We start from the raw sequence: 15,555 nt of genomic DNA, 5'->3' as shown, positions 1-15,555 counted from the left end.
TGGACTCCCTGTCTCACTTCCCCACTCCTCTGTATTTTGTTTTTGTGTTGTTTTGTTTTACATCTCAAACTATTTTCATTCAAATCTTTGTCCTATGGTTCGTTAATGCGAAATCCAAACAAAAACAATGGGTATAACCTAATTAATTATTTTAAGTTTACATAATAAGCATTTTCAACTCTACTCATAAGTAAAATATCAGGTACAAGGTAGATCAGAAGAGGGTCTAAAAAAAGTCAAGAGCATCAAAACCAGCAACAAACCTAAGAAGTGGGAGAAAGTCCAAGTTTGCTGGGGTCTTTCCTTCAGATCAAACTCACTAGAGTCATAGAGGTTAGTTTGACTAACCTCAAGAGATAAAAAAAAAAATAAAAAAAATTACCTTCTCTTCAGTACATATGTATTCCAGAAACCTCTAGGCTCCCACAATTTCCTTTTGTTTTGTGTTTTGTCTTAGGGAAGGTTTTCTTGTTAATCCTCACCCAAGGATATTTTCCCGTTGATTTTTAGAGTGGAAGGGAGGGGGAGAGACAGAGAGAGAAACATCGATGTATGAGGAAAACATTGATAGGTTGCCTCCCTCACATCAGGAGCCAGGGATCAAGCCTGAAACCAAGGTATTGATATATATATGAAAGTGCCCTTGACTGGAATCGAACCAGTGACCTAGTCCGAGGGCCAACACTGCAACCACTAAGCCAAACTGATTCAGGCCAGAATTTCTATTACCTGCAATTATTTCTTGGCTCCCCACAGCAGTGGGCAGGTTAGCTTCAATGGGCTCCTATCCAAGAAGCCTGCAGATTTGGGCCCAGAGGTCCAGGTTTCTATTATGTACAGCATAATAGATCCATGAATGTACAGCAGGCATCTTGCAGCTAAATCAGACCTGACCTTCAGAGAGTTCTGGGTGCAAGCTAAACACAAATCAAACCCTATGGTTATGCATAAGGAGAAAAATAGCAGAAATACTGCATATATTAGAAAGCATTGGTACCAAAGGTATCAATTAGGGTCCCAGCAGAGAGAAGAACTCACTTAATTAAAAAAGAGTTTAATTAAAAGGCTAGTCACAAAGGTGTGAGCAGTTTTAAGGACCAACCAGGAATATTGATGCTTCCAGAGGCCAACACCAATGAGACACTGCCAATCCACCAGGGCAGGAAGTGAAGTAGAAAAATATTGGTTGGAGTCCACAGAGTTGGACGCCTTGGAGGGCTGAAAGATGTGGTTCTTGTTCCAGCATTAAGAAGGGTTCAGCAATCTGGAGAAAGGCTGTGTGTAGATTAAATAAGAGTCCAAAGTCGAAAGATATTTTTTAAAGGCATTGAAGCTTTCAGAGGAGCTTCAGCTAAAGGAGCTAAAGTTTCTCCTTGTCTCAGGACCCTTGCTTTTTATTAACAAAATTTGTCCTAAGTCAAGATGAAGATAATACACTTCAAAGGGTAGGGTTCAGAAGCATTGTCAGATTGGGGAATAGCCTACAGCTGTTTGGGTGTTTGGCCAACAGGAGGCAATAACGTGTAGATGAAGAGGCCCTGAGCTGTCTGGCAGCAAACAATCATCCTACTCAGGTTTGGGGGAAGTGCCTTTCAGCCATTCCAACAGATGATTACATATATGACTCAACCCTTGTTGAGTCCTCAAGTTCCATCAACCTTTTGATGAAACTCTTGTAATGATGACATGCTGGAATTGGCTTCCAGCATCAGAGGAGGGAGGAATCCAGAAGAAGCACACCGGGTTTTCTCCCCACTCTCTTCCGACCTCCTTCTGATGCCGCCCCTGACCCTGGGTGGAACCGAAAGAACAAAGCAGTCTGAGTGGCCCAGCTGCCAGCCCTAAGAGCACAGAGCAGGGTAGGGGGAGCAGAGAGTTGAGTGAGAAGCAGGACAGCATCACAGGACCCTTCAATGTGTGGGTGCAGAGCAGGCCTTGGGGGAATCCCACTCATGACATATCAGAATTTGCAGTCATTTTGCTTGTTTTCTTAATCCTGAGCTCATCTTTTCCATCACTTTCTTAGGGAAAAATAATCAAACACAGAGAAAAGTGGTAGGGTTTTGGAGTGAACATGTGTAAATTCACCACAAGGATTCTGCCATCAATGCTACTGTACCTGCTTCACCACCTACATACTCCGCACTCTGTCCCTCTCTCCACCCACCAGTGAATCTTACTTCTGATGTATTTCAAAGTCAAGTTCCGAGAGCAGTACACCCTCCCCTAAATACTTCCTCATCATATCCTTTACTTAGCTTTTTTATTTGCTATTATAATGCAACTCCTTTTCAACTCTACTTTATCCATATATACGCAATAGAGCTGAGTATATGCCAAGAGCTAAATACATGAATGGGTCAATCAATTTGCTGCTTCAATTGGGCCACCCAGGGGCATTCATTTTACCAGGCATATTGGTCCTTTCAATGGCAAAGACTGCAGAAACCTTTGCAAATACTAGATTTTGGCCGCTTTGCCTTCCAGGGATTACAGAATTGATCTTTGTCCACAAGCCAGGGTCAGCACAATCACACCGAAGAGGAATGCTGAAGGCCCTGAGGACTGTTTCCTCCTGACCTCTCAGCCAGATCTCATTACGAGAGATGGACTGCCTTCATCCCCTCCTGCAGCCCGACCTTCTCAGTCACCGCCAATGCCATTCCCACGCAAGGCCCAGGTTCCTTTCTTTGGATATAAAGACAGATGGGGAGGGAGAGGAATTGAACATTAGACTACTTCACCTCCTCACTCCTCCCCTATGCTGATGTATGAGTAGTAAAGGTATTGCCTTTGCTTCTTAACCTCCAAGACGTGATAGAAAGCAGGTCTGAAGCAGCCCCACATGTTACTTTAAGCTCTACCTGTTCTCCGGTTATGGAAAATGACATATTTCAGAGAGTAGACTCAATCAGACACTCCTTAAAAACCCACAATTCCAATAGCCTCTGGCAGCACAGAGGTAGGACTAAAATTACACACTGATGCAGACAGACGCCCTGGGCCCTTTCCTTCTCTAAATCACACTGCAGTGCGCGTTTTCAAATGTCTGCTCAGGTTAAGCAAAAAATGTTCACACATGGAAGTGACCCCTTTTCTGAATTGTACTGGAGGAAGGAAATGAATTTGGGAGTTGGGAGCAGGATCAAATGATTCACGCCATGATCAAACATATTTTCCCCAAACGAGGCCATCGTTTTCCATTCTATAGCTGTCTGGGAAAGGCTGGCAGCACGGGAGACACTCCACCAGATGACGGAGAAGACACAGAAGTGAAGACATCATAGTCCTTTCCTTGACAAAGTTACAAATCTAATAGAAGGCACGGGTCAGATACACTGATAGCGTGACACAGGCAGAACGGGAGAAGGCCGGAATGGCTGCTGGCTGGGAGAGGGCATGAAGGTTTCACAGAGCAGGGGGCAATGGTACCATGCTTTGAAGGGTCATTGCATTTGGGGGTGGGGGCGGGTGAAGAGGAGGTCCACGGAACAGCAAATGATCTCACTTGGCTGGATGGGATGCAGGTGTGTATCCAGTGAGAAGACAGGAAAAGTAAGTTGGGCCATATGTGACAGACCTCAGATGCTCAGCCTTAGAGTTTAGAAGGCAACAGAAGGCCAGAAAAGAATATGAAACACAAGAGTGATGAGAACTGCATTTGGGGGAGACCATTTTGGCAAAGAATGGTTGACTCAAAATGGGGAGAGAGTAGACATCACAGAAGCAGCATCTTTTCCAGGCATTCTCTAAATGTCACAGGAAAGAAGGTAGCTATGGGAAATAACTGCTATTCCAACTGCTAAGAGCCTCTTTTTGGGTAAGGAGCCATATAGCTGATACTTCAAAATCTATGTCTACCACAGTAGCTACATAAAAACATGTGGTCTTTCCTCTTGGTTGTGTACAAAATCCAAAGCAATGTGGGCTATTTTTATTAAACTCTAAGCTGACGCTAGGTCTTTCATCAATGACATGAATGTAGACATCGAGACACTAAAAGTCTTCTATAATAATGTAAAATTAAGGAAATTAAATTCTTTTCAATTCCATTTTCATAGGAGCCTAAGTAAACTCAGTTATACATTTGTGTCAATGCTGTCAGTATTTGAGGTTGTACCAAACATGACAAGCTATCAGCTCTCCAATTACATTGATTCTATAAACTTTAATGACCTACCTGATATGGACTGGCTCTGAAGTGCCCATTGTGACCAAATGTTTCTGTACTTTCCTAGGAGCATTTCAGTCATCCCGTCATCTCATTTATTTATTATGTAAAACCTTTGTGGCAGCTACTATGAGCCTTACATTTCAGGTGAGAGATCAAAGGTATGAAGAGACTAAGTACTCTATTGGAGGTCAGACAGCCATAAATTTCAAATTTAAACCTAGGCCTGTTTATAGGATTCTTGTCACCATTCCTGCTAGCTGAAGGGATGTGTGTTACATGAATAAGTTGTCGTCAAAATCCACCAATTACTTTAAAATAACCATTAAAAGAATGCTTCCTTGTCCACCTAATGGATTACTTATTTACACCAACTGGGAACTCCTAGAACCTCCCAGAGATGTTTGAGAAACTAACGGAAAGCCCTGAGACTTGAGTGATGCCACACTGAAGTTCCAGTAAATACGTTTGCCACAAGGAAGGTGGCTAAATAGTGGTGATTGGGAAGCTTCCGGCTGAGTCATCTGGGTGGTCGTCTACAAAAGTCCCCTGGGAACTCTAGCTCGCTCCTTCAGGGACCACAGCTGTTTCTCAGCTGCAAACAGCCCCTCAGGCAACATGTACTTTGCAAAATGCACGAACCTGCCAGGAGACGGAGTGAAGCAGTACCAGTTCATTCTAAACAGTGTCCCTGATATGCAGGGACCCTGCCAGGAAGGGTGGCGCACCCTGTTGGCAAGGGCCCTGATGGTCCCTCAGGGCTGCAGGGCTAGACTCAGCACTCTGCAGCAGCCATGCTCCATCCCATCAGCTGCGGGAGCACCTCTGGATTGATGGGAAGCCACAGGCTGGGATTGGATGACCTGGGTTCATATCCTGGCTATGCCTGTTTCCTCTTTGCTAAATCATCCGCTCCACACTTCCTAGTGGGGCAAGGGTTACAGGACATCAATTCTCTGGAAGTGCTTGGAGAAGGGCCATGGCCCCGCTAAATGTAAGTGTTTATTTTCACTGGGGGAAGTCCACATCACCTCATCCCCACCAGAGTAGGCTGTGGTGTCTAAAAAATATTTTTTACATTTTCAGATGCATCTCTCACTGAATAAATTATTCTGCCCTGAATATTCTTTATTATGGGGCACAAATAGAAAGAGCTTCTAGAAAAAACTATGTGTCGGGGAGGGTGGGGGGAAGGAGATGTGTTCTGGTTGTTGCTGTGCCTTAGGAATATTTTCTGCTTGCCCTGGCCAGTGTGCTCAGTTGGTGGGGCATTGTCGCCGGGCTCCCAGCCAGGGCATATTGCCTGGGCTCCATCCCCAGACGGAGGTGTCCTGGAGGCAGCCAATCTATGTTTCAGTCTCTCTCTCTCTCTCTCTCTCTCTCTCTCTCTCTCTCTCTCTCAAAAAAAAAAAAAATCAAAGCAAATCAATAAATTATTTTTAAAAAGAAAGAAATTCACTCTACCCACTGTATATTTTACTTTTATTGATTTCAGAGAGAAAGGAAGAGAGAAAAAGTGTTAGAAACATCAATGAAGAGAGAGTATCATTGATCAGCTGCTTCCTGCACGCCCCACCCTGGGGATAGAGCCTGCAACCTGGAGGCTGAACGGAAATCGAACTGTGACCTCCTGGTTCATATTCAACACTCAACCATTGAGCCAAACCGGCTGGGCTGGATATTTTACCATTTAAAAGGAACTAATTTTACTTTTTTGTAAAATGTAGGCAATATGCAACAACAAATAGCTTATATCCATGGAGCCATACACATATTTTGGGGCCCCATGGCAAACAGACCCAAGTCAAAGGGATGGCTTAGTTTGGGATCGTTTGTTGAGTAACAGTTGCCCCCAACAAGGAAAACCAGATGTAACTACCTGCGTTTCAGATGAACTCCAAGGCACTGCATCCCAGACAACCCCCCACAGCTGGCCCTCCTCCTCTGCACATCAATGAACTCCAAGCATGTCCCAGGCTCACACAGAAATCTCTCACACAAGCCTTCTTTCTCCTTACCTCCCATGACACCTTGACGGCCCATGTAAAGATGGGACGTGACAACACAGAGGTATCAAAGACACGGTTTGGAGACCAGCCCAAGCTGTCCAACGAGGAATGTTCACTTCGGACTTGGAGGAAATGAAGGACACGTGCTGCATCGAGCCCCTGAGGTTTGGAGCTGTTTGGTCCAAGCACCTTGCTGAGGCAGATGGGTCAATATCCCAATGGGTCCTGGCTGGTTTGACTCAGTGGATAGAGCATTGGCCTGCGGACTGAAGTGTCTCAGGTTCGATTCCAGTCAAGAGCATATGCTTGGGTTGTGGTCTTGATCCCCAGAGTGGGGCAAGCAGGAGGCAGCCGATCCATGATTCTCTCTTATCATTGATCTTTCCCTCCCTCTCCTTTCCTCTCTAAAATCAACAAAAACATATATTTTTTTTAAAACATTGGACCAGCTAGCAGGACCAGCAAATGAGCCTGCCTTGCGAGGCGAGGGACACACAGGCCTGTGTGGGGTGCTAGCCCAGCCGCAAAGCAGCCCCTGCTGGCCTGGATTGCATTCTTATTTTTGCCCAGCTTATAACCTTCCCAGCTAATCCCACATTTCACCAATGGAAATGTTATTTCTACCATGATTTGTGCTAATTGACAGACCCTCTGGCTTGGATTTTTTATAACATCCCTTCAAGTATTTTCCCAGACACCTTTGAGAGTGGACTTCATTTCCAAGCTCTTCAAACAGGAGCAAACCAGCCCTGGAGGGTGAGTTCCTGGCTAGCAAGTAGGAGAAGCTGGAAGCATTAACCACGGGTACTGCACCCTCACCTACGGAGAGATTAAAATAGATGTAAACTCTTACGCTGGGGCTAGTTTGTCTCCTGGATTACTGGGAGTATTAATTAAGCACCCTCAGGGTAGAGATTAAAGTAATTCACACAGTGACTGTTAAAATAAATCACAAACAATAGAACAGGCATCTAATTCACAGCCCTCATCCAATTTACTTATGTCTCTGCTCACCCTAAGAATTATGAGCAAAGGATCATGGGACCTATTCCTAAGTGTACGATTAGATCAATAAAATTAGCCATCTGTCCCAGGAAGGTTTTAAACTCAGGTTGTCTTTAAGTATTATGTTTCCAACTGTCCAGATGTTACAGAGAAGTGCCTCTGCTACCACTCCTTCTGCACAGTGTACACCGTTAACGGGCTAATATAAACGTATGGCACCAAGAAAAATAAATAGCATTAGCATTGCATTCAATCTGATTCAAGGGTTTGGATGCCCTGTCAGCAAACACAAGTGTTAAGATTTAAATTGCTCGGGTCTGCAGAGTCAGACAAAGACAGAATCTTCCAGTGTCTTCAGGGGAGTGGAGAGAGGAGAGAATGGAAATGAGATCAAAGCTTTAGAAAGTGTGTCCTTGCTTGTTCTCGTTGGCTAAGGTAATAATAATTATTATGATTGTTGTCAGATAAAAATATCCTATCTTTCTGTACCACTTTAGCTTTCAAAGCACTGGTCTGCTTTATTTCCTTTGATTCCGGAAAAAAGCTGGTAGGGTTTTCTGGGGTAAGTGGAGGACTTTTTTCAAAGCTGAGAAAATGCAAGAATCATTCATAGAGAAAGGAAGAGCCACTGGGTCTTTATCTTTCTACATCACAGGTAGGGGCTCTGAATTACTCCTACTGACTGATTAATGAGCAAACATGGGCCATTTCTTAGCTTTCTAGCTCTGATGACATTCTCACCAACTCTCAATCACACCTCAGCCTGGGTAATTCTCTCCCCCACCACCACCACCACCACCTCCACCACTACAGCCTGCAAAACTTGCCCAAGGCAATTACTAGGCAGAAATCATATATTGCCCTTGGGGTTACTGGTTCTCAAAGAAATTCATTCAAGCAAGACCACACACTTGGCACAAATTAAAAATCAAGGCACGTGGTTGACCAAAGAGTCCTTCTGATTTGTCAATGAATTTACCTGAAAATGTTTACAACTCAGAACAAATTAAATCACATGCAAGCAATCACACATTAACATTTATGGAAAAGGATAAAAGTGCATGACTTCCCAAGTGCCTGTGTTTATCACTCACCATGCCTGAAACACAGTCTTTTCGTTAACCTAGTCATCAGGTTTTTCCCCCTGTTTACAGTAAATTAAACAATCCCTGATTCATAAATATTGCCTTCAAACTTCAGGGTTCTGCCCCTTTTTAATGCCTTGGTACACGTACTGCCTCATTTAATCTTCCTTTGGACTTTAAATGGTAGGTTCTTTCATTATCCTGTTTTTACAGATGAGGAAACTGAGGCTCACAGAGCTCATACAGCTTTCTCTCTGTCACCAAGTCACCAATAAAAAAAAGTCAGAACCTGAACCCAAAGTTGCCGAATCTCAGAGTCGGTGCTCTCTCCCAAGCCTTCCTGCTCAGCCAGCAGAAACCAGCCATGAGGGCAGGGAGACAGCTGGGGGGTGGAGTGGGCCTGAGGGAAGCAGGGAGGAGAGGCTGGTTAGATGCAGCTCGGCATGGCTTTTTGTTCATGCTGCTGCAGGGTTTCCCTCTTTGGTGCAGCCATCTCTCCATGACTGACATGGGGAAGGCAGGTGGGTAGGAGGAGGGTCTGTTCCGAAGAGATATCTCTCCGGAGCCTCCAGGAGGCCAGTGGAGTCCCACAACTAACCTTCAAAACACCCGCAAAGAGCCTAAGCACGAGGCTGCCTGGTTACCGTGCTGGTGCATGTTGTGGCTGGGAACCCACCTGGTGTGAATGAAGAACAAAATGGAGACATCGGTGGTGCTCAGAGTGCCTGGGGTAGAGGCCTTGAGGAAGGGAGGCAGCGGGAGGAGCCCAAACTCTACGTTGTCAAGTATTGTCAAGTCTCGAGGTGTGGACTTCAGCCTACATGCACTGAGTCACTGAGGTTCCTGTCAAAAAGGCAGGTACCTGGGTCGCACTCCAAGAATTCTTACCCACATGGGAATTGCTTGCTTGGGTCAGAGGCCTGAGACCTTCTGAGGTCAGAGACCTGCTCTGAACCAGCTTAGGAAGGTGCGCCCTCTGCTGGAAGCACTTTGATTTGACTTTCACCTGAGTGTCTGTCCCTGGTCCCATACCTCATTCCTCCACTCATCTTGGTTTCCCCAATCTATGAAATCAGGGGTTCTTCAATAGCTTCCAGCTCATTTCATAAGGCTGGGGCCACACTCTGTGGTCCTTCTTCAAACCAGGGGTCCCTAACCAATGGAATCAAAGATGGGTCTGGGGGTTTCCCCTACAACCGCCCTGCGGGCTCTGTACTATCTCCTCCTCCTTTTCCCTTTTCTGTCCCTAAAACAGCAGGTGCACTTCCGATCCCTGCAGCATGACACGCCTCGACTGAGACAAGTGGCAGGGGTCTTGGCCAGCTCCAAAGACCTGTTGCAACAAGACATTACGTCATTCATTTAGTCGATTGGGAGAGACGACAGTCCTGCTTGCCGAGTGGGTGAGGCAGGAGAATACAGAATATGCCAGGGTAACCCTGTGTGAGCCGAGGCCCTATCTCAGCCTCAGATGATCGAGTCCCTGTCTTCCAGAAATCTGGTTCTGACTCACCAGACCACATGTGAGCCGTAGTAACCCGTGAACAGATGGACAATCGGTCCCCAAAGAATTCTAAGGCTATGAGAGCCCTGGCTCAGGGTAAGAAACAAAGACAAAAACACCACTCAGTTCTTTCCTGGCCAAGTCACTCTTGCATGAGAAAGAATTCTGAGAAAGAAGTACTGCCTCGTGTTTTACTCCGTTTACCCCTGACCTTGACTTCTCTGTCCCTTCCTTGACTTCTTAGAAAACCAAAGGGGTTAGGGGAGAGAGGAAGAGGGTGAGAGACAGAGAGAGAGACAGAAAGAGAGGGAGAGAGAGAGAGAGGAAGAGGGAGAGAGAGAGGGAGACAGAAGGAGAGAGAAATGAGGACTGGGCTTCTTTATAGGGATTAGATATGATGAAGGGCAGGAGGGCTGCTGGAATGAAGCGGAAAAGGAAGGTGCTTCTGATGTGATCCTGAACTGACCGAGTAACCAGGTGCTGGGATGTACACACAGGAACTCCTCGGAGATGCGCAGGTTCGGTTCCAGATGACCTCAGGAAAGCGAATATTGCAATAAAGCGAATCACAGGGCACATAAAAGTTATGTGTACACTACACTGCAGTCTGTTAGGTGTGCAGTGGCATTATATATTTATCAAAAAGGGCACATACCTTAATTTTTAAAAGTTGCTAAAAAATGCTAACCCTCATCTGAGTTTCCAGTTAATTGAAATCTCTTGGCTGGTGGAGGATCTTGCCTTCAGTTTGTAAATAAACACACAATATCTGTGCAGCGCAATAAAAGGAGGCGGAGCATGGATGGTTGGAAAGAAAGGAGGGGCATTCAGAAGAGACAAGCCCCCTCAGTTCCTGTGCTTTGTGCTCTGGGAAGGGGATACTTTTGTCCAATTGTACGGATAGAGAAATACAACGGGAAGTACAAAGGTAAGGGTTAGAAACCTGCCATCTCCCTGATGATGACCGTGGAGCCCCAGGTCCTCCGGGGAAAACCTCACATTCTGAACCCTAACCTGACCTTGTCCCACTGACCCTGGGACATCAGGCAAACAGGAAAGGAGGAAGGAGGGACGGACCCTCGTGCGGTCCTCCAGCCCAGAGAGTTCATCAACACCGGGAGGTACCAGTCCGCCTTTGGGAGCTGGTGTGGCCTGGTCATGCTGCTCCAGCAGGTGCATCTGGCCTTCCCTCCCCTTCTTCCTGCCCCGCATCGGAAGGCTCACCTGCACTTCTCCATGAGACAACATAAGGGAGAAGTGCCACAGACCACATAAGAGGGCCTGGGTCGAGTTCAAGTTCAGCATCTGTCAACCAGCACAGTCCCTTACCCAGCTGTAAAATAAGGGCTTTGCATGTCCTTCTAGGTCTACGATTCTAATTCGTAATCTGAAAAAGAATGAAGGACATCCAATAAATGGCATTTCCAAGTCCTGGGGTATGACGGAGTCCTGGCGATCTTCAGAAGCCCCCTTTCTACCTCCAGGCATTCCAGTGGGCTCTCTAGCCCCAGCCAAGCCTCAGCCCAGCCCCCAGGAGTTCAACGAGAGAAAGCGAGGTTACAGCCTGACTCCTGTGGATGAGGTCAGTAGGCAGTAGCTCCAGAACTCCCTAGGGTACCTTTCACACTGTAATCTTCGGAGGCCTGGGTGCAATCCCAGGTACCAATGTTCAACAGCATTCAACAGGCTCCTCCCACAGAGCAGCAGGGGTAACTCCCTGCCAGGCTCTGCCTCTGGGAGGGTCCCTCTCCAGCCAAGAGGCAGGCTCTCCGTGCCAGGCTGCACACTCTGCCCAGGAGCTGCTGGGAACTGTTTCTGCTCCCAAACATCGGAGCCTGAATTCCCACACCCCCATGTACCTACTAGCTGTGACCTTGGGGGAGATACTGAATGCCTCCAAGCCACCATTTCATCTTCAGCTAAACAGGGGCAATAGGGCACCCACCTCACAGAGCTGTTGATCAAATACATCTGAATGTGTCAAGTTCTTAGAGCAGTATAGCAAGCACTTAATTGGGTGTTATTATTTACTTTGACTTAACTTGAAAACTGACATTTCGTGTTTTTCTTGGGAAATGCAGAGGTTCCTTTATTAATGTTCAATTAAGAAGATGAACTGTCTTGGGGTGTCTCCAGAGAAGGTGCCTATGTTGGACCCAAATCAGACTCATAGCTGAAGCTGCGACTTGGCTTTATGTCACCAGATGTAGGCGGGATGGGGAACTTTCAGGCAGATTCTGACTACAAGGCTTCTCCGGCAAAGCTGGACTTGTCAAAAGTAGATTTCACAGTGTGAGGGGACAGACAGGGCCACCAGCTAAAACAGGACTGCACCACCTACATGGTGGCTACACTGCCTTCCAAGTACTGCCCACAACCCCACTTCTCCTGGGGAAACAAGGCACACGGACTCTCCCTATGGATCCTAGCAGGGCTTGCCGGTGTCTGGGGAAGATTATAAATTAGCTGCTTGCTGTTCACATTCAGTTTTTAATCTGGACCAATTTTCTGGGTCAAAAGCTGGTCTTTCGGAGGGATGTAAATGAGCCCAGGAGGAAATCCCCTCCCCCCCCTCCGTCAGATTTTATAAAGTAGCTGTCATTTTAATCGCAGCAGCTTTCCAACCTGGAAGCCAGTGTCTGGTTAAAATTATAAAGTAATGAAGCATTTGTCTAAGCTGAGCATAGTCCAAACGCTCCTACCACCTCCAATTGGATGTGTTTACTAGTAAGACGCTAACGTTAAACACTACCAAAACCCCATCTGCGCTTCAGATAACACCAAAGAGGCATCTTCAGGGCATGTACAACAGAAGGAGGCTCTGAATGAACCAGGTAGGAAATATTTCTAGCAGAGGAGCTCCAAAAAGAATACGAAAGGAAACGTGATGGATTGTATGAGCAGTTTTATACAGCAGGGTTTTGTAAAATGCTTTGTTTTAAACATCTGCTTCAAGGCTTGACATCCTTAAAAGAACATTGCATATACTGTTGATGGTTAAGAACTACTATGCATTATTCAAAATGGTGAGTGGATGGTTTTATGTGAATAAATAAACCCGGAGAATGTAATTGATCACGATGTGGTTACTTTAAGGAGGGAAATTAGAAAGTGGCCCTTCTCTGAAATCCTGCTAGCTGTATGTATGTGTGTGCATGTAAGAAAAGACACTAACATAACATTACATTGGATGGCTGCTATCATCTCAGGATGAATTAAACAGTGGAAAAGGGAAATAGAATAGCTCATATGTTAAGTATGCTGCGAATTATGCTAATGTTCTCCATCCCAAGGCAGGTAGCAAGGTGATAACAGATACCGTCTGAAGAGTGAGGCTGTCTCCCAGAGCTGAACAGCAACAAGTCACAGCGCCAAATGGAGAGATCCTTGAACCACGAACACATGTAAGCGGCCATATGGGAATCTGCCAAAATTATTTCCTGTGCCCTCTGATGAATTTCCCCTGGTTTGTCTCTTAGAAAAACATGATTTGCAAAGACAAAAACTGCACTTTCTGCAAAGTTTTGCAGGCTGCATCGGAATAAAGTTATATTGTTTTCCATTGTGCACGAGGCTTAATTAATCCCATAAGACAACCTTGCTTACAAAGTGAACTAAGAAAAAAAAACAACAAAAAAAAAACAGACTTTCCAGCATTCTAAATATAGTGCCAACAAAGAAAAGTAAAAACCGTTATTCGGGGCAAACAATGGTTAGAACTTCATTGCTTAGCATGTTCAACTGCGAATAATCTCACAACACAGGCCAGATCAGAGTAAACAAACTACAGGAAGACTTTTTACGGGTGAAACCAAAGGAAATGCAAGTTCTTGTATATTTTGAGTTCTCTCCAACTCCTTCTCATGGCCCACCACCCTGACATTTGGGTTGGAAGCTCAGAGCAAAGGCCGGAGTTCACAACAAGATGAAATTCTGGGAGGGCATCCTCAGTCAGCGCGGAAGAGAGGATCCTGACATTATAAGCCACATCCCCCCACGGTGCGTGGGCTGCAGGGGGACTCAGGCAAACCTTCAGCCACTTCACAGGAAATGGCTGGGCTCTGGACAACGCGAATTCAGTAAGATGTTTGCAGACACGGGAGGAGCTGTCTGCCTCTGCACAGTTGCAATCCTCTGTAATTGAGACAGCATGATCGCTCCCCTCCCCTCCCTCCCAGGTCTCCGGGATCAAATGCAGAGCCCTCCACCTCCACAGAGCCTGCATAATAGATCATTCTTTTAACAAACACATATCCCTGGGACACCCCCCCATCCCCGCCTGGGGCTGGGGGCTGGAGGGGGGGGGGGGGTCACGTCTTTTCTCAGCCCTGGGCAGCGAGGATCCCGGTTACACTGGCGTTGGTGAGGGGGGAGAGGCGGCGCGTGGACCGCCCTGCGCCCTCGCCAGGAACCAGGACCGGGACAGGGACCAGGGCGCTCCGGGCGCGGCGCTCCCCCCAGCGCGCGGGGCGTGTTACCTGGTCTTCGGCGAGCTTCCCCCAGCCACACGGAGCCGGATCGCAGGCTGGAAGCCAGGAGCAAGAGCCGGAACAGGATGCCTCGGGTGAAATCCATGTCCCTGCGGGCTCCTTGCAAAGTTTCCCCAAGTCCCGGGCGCACGGAAAAGGGGCGTCTCCTGGGGGGGACGGGGAGGACGCGGGGCCCGCGGACCCCGTGGCGGGGCTGAGGGAGGCGGTGAGGGCTGCGGGAGCTGGACCAGCAGCCACCGGAGTCCAGGAGGCAGCGCCGCAGCCGGAGGTCGGCGGGCGGAGGGAAGCCGGTGGCCAGCAGCAGGGCTGGGGGGCGGGAGGGGGAGGAGGGGGCGCGGCGAGGAGGCGGGGGCTGCGCAGGAGGCCCGCGGGGAGGGCCGGGCTGGCCGCGGAGGGAGGGAGGGAGGGAGGGCGGGCGGCTGGACCCGCCCGGGGATGGAATTACAATCGGGTGGAAGTGAGAGGGGCGGGCCTGGAGACAATCGACTGTGCGCCTACCTCTGGGCACAACGGCCAGCCCACCGCCCCCTCCGAGGACCCCCGGCTCAGACTCAGCCCTTCCCGGCTGGGGACCCAGGAGGGGACTGGGAAGGGCAACTCCAGCCCCTGGAGACGCAGGGCAGGAGGTCAGGGATGGCAAGTCCCGGACCCCCGGCCGCGGTCCTCCCGCTGAGATGTGGCTGCACCTCCCTCGCCCTGGCTGTGCGCTCCTCCGGCCACTGCGCTCCGGGGCTCCCACCTGCCTGGGGGTTTCCCAGCACCTCCCCGGGGGGCGCCCCAAGGGGAGTGAGGGGGGAGAAGGTATGTGGTTTGCAGGTGGTGCAGGAAGGAGGGAGGGGGGGGGGCGGCCGTCTGGGCGCTAAGGAGATCAATGGGACTTAAGACGCGCAGATGGAGAGCTGGTGCCCCACCACCCAGAGGCCACCTCCTGTGGAGATTAAGGCCCGGAGTTGGGGAGCGGGGCCCCCTGGTTTCTGGGGAAGGCACCTGGAGCCCCTGCAGGGTTGGACTTGAAACTCCAGGTTAAGCCTGAGACACTGGGGAGAGAGAAGCGAGCTTGGCGCCCTGGAGGGCGGAGAAGACCTGGCTGGGAGCGGGCGCGAGGGGTCCTGGTGCCTGACACTGGATCGGGGTTCCTGGGCTGGTTTCCCGCCCGGCCCTTGGAGACACCTTCCCCTCCAGATTTGCTGCCAGGCTTAGCAAATTTGCTGGCTTAGCAAAATGTGCCTTTTGCCAGGTTTCCCTGCGAGAGGAGAGACCCTGGGATGTCAGTGGCCTGGCACACTGGCCG

The 15,555-nt window shown here is 48.3% G+C and overlaps 1 protein-coding gene across 2 annotated transcripts in view; it reads right to left on the bottom strand.

The window, feature by feature from the left end:
- Positions 1-14,571, bottom strand: part of EGFLAM (EGF like, fibronectin type III and laminin G domains) — a 122,856-nt gene extending 108,285 nt beyond the window's left edge. Inside the window, exon 1 of one of the 2 annotated variants that reach the window (XM_045571510.1) lies at positions 14,253-14,571. In XM_045571510.1, the coding sequence (XP_045427466.1) occupies positions 14,253-14,349 (97 nt within the window). In that variant the 5' untranslated portion in view covers positions 14,350-14,571. The remainder of the gene's footprint in view (positions 1-14,252) is intronic. The other variant, XM_045571511.1, reaches the window with a different exon arrangement.
- Positions 14,572-15,555: the final 984 nt, after the last annotated feature.

The sequence above is a fragment of the Pipistrellus kuhlii genome, unplaced genomic scaffold (genome assembly GCF_014108245.1).
Source record: "Pipistrellus kuhlii isolate mPipKuh1 unplaced genomic scaffold, mPipKuh1.p scaffold_m20_p_4, whole genome shotgun sequence".
NCBI classification, from domain to species: Eukaryota; Metazoa; Chordata; class Mammalia; order Chiroptera; family Vespertilionidae; genus Pipistrellus; species Pipistrellus kuhlii.
This window is presented reverse-complemented; position numbering and strand designations above follow the sequence as displayed.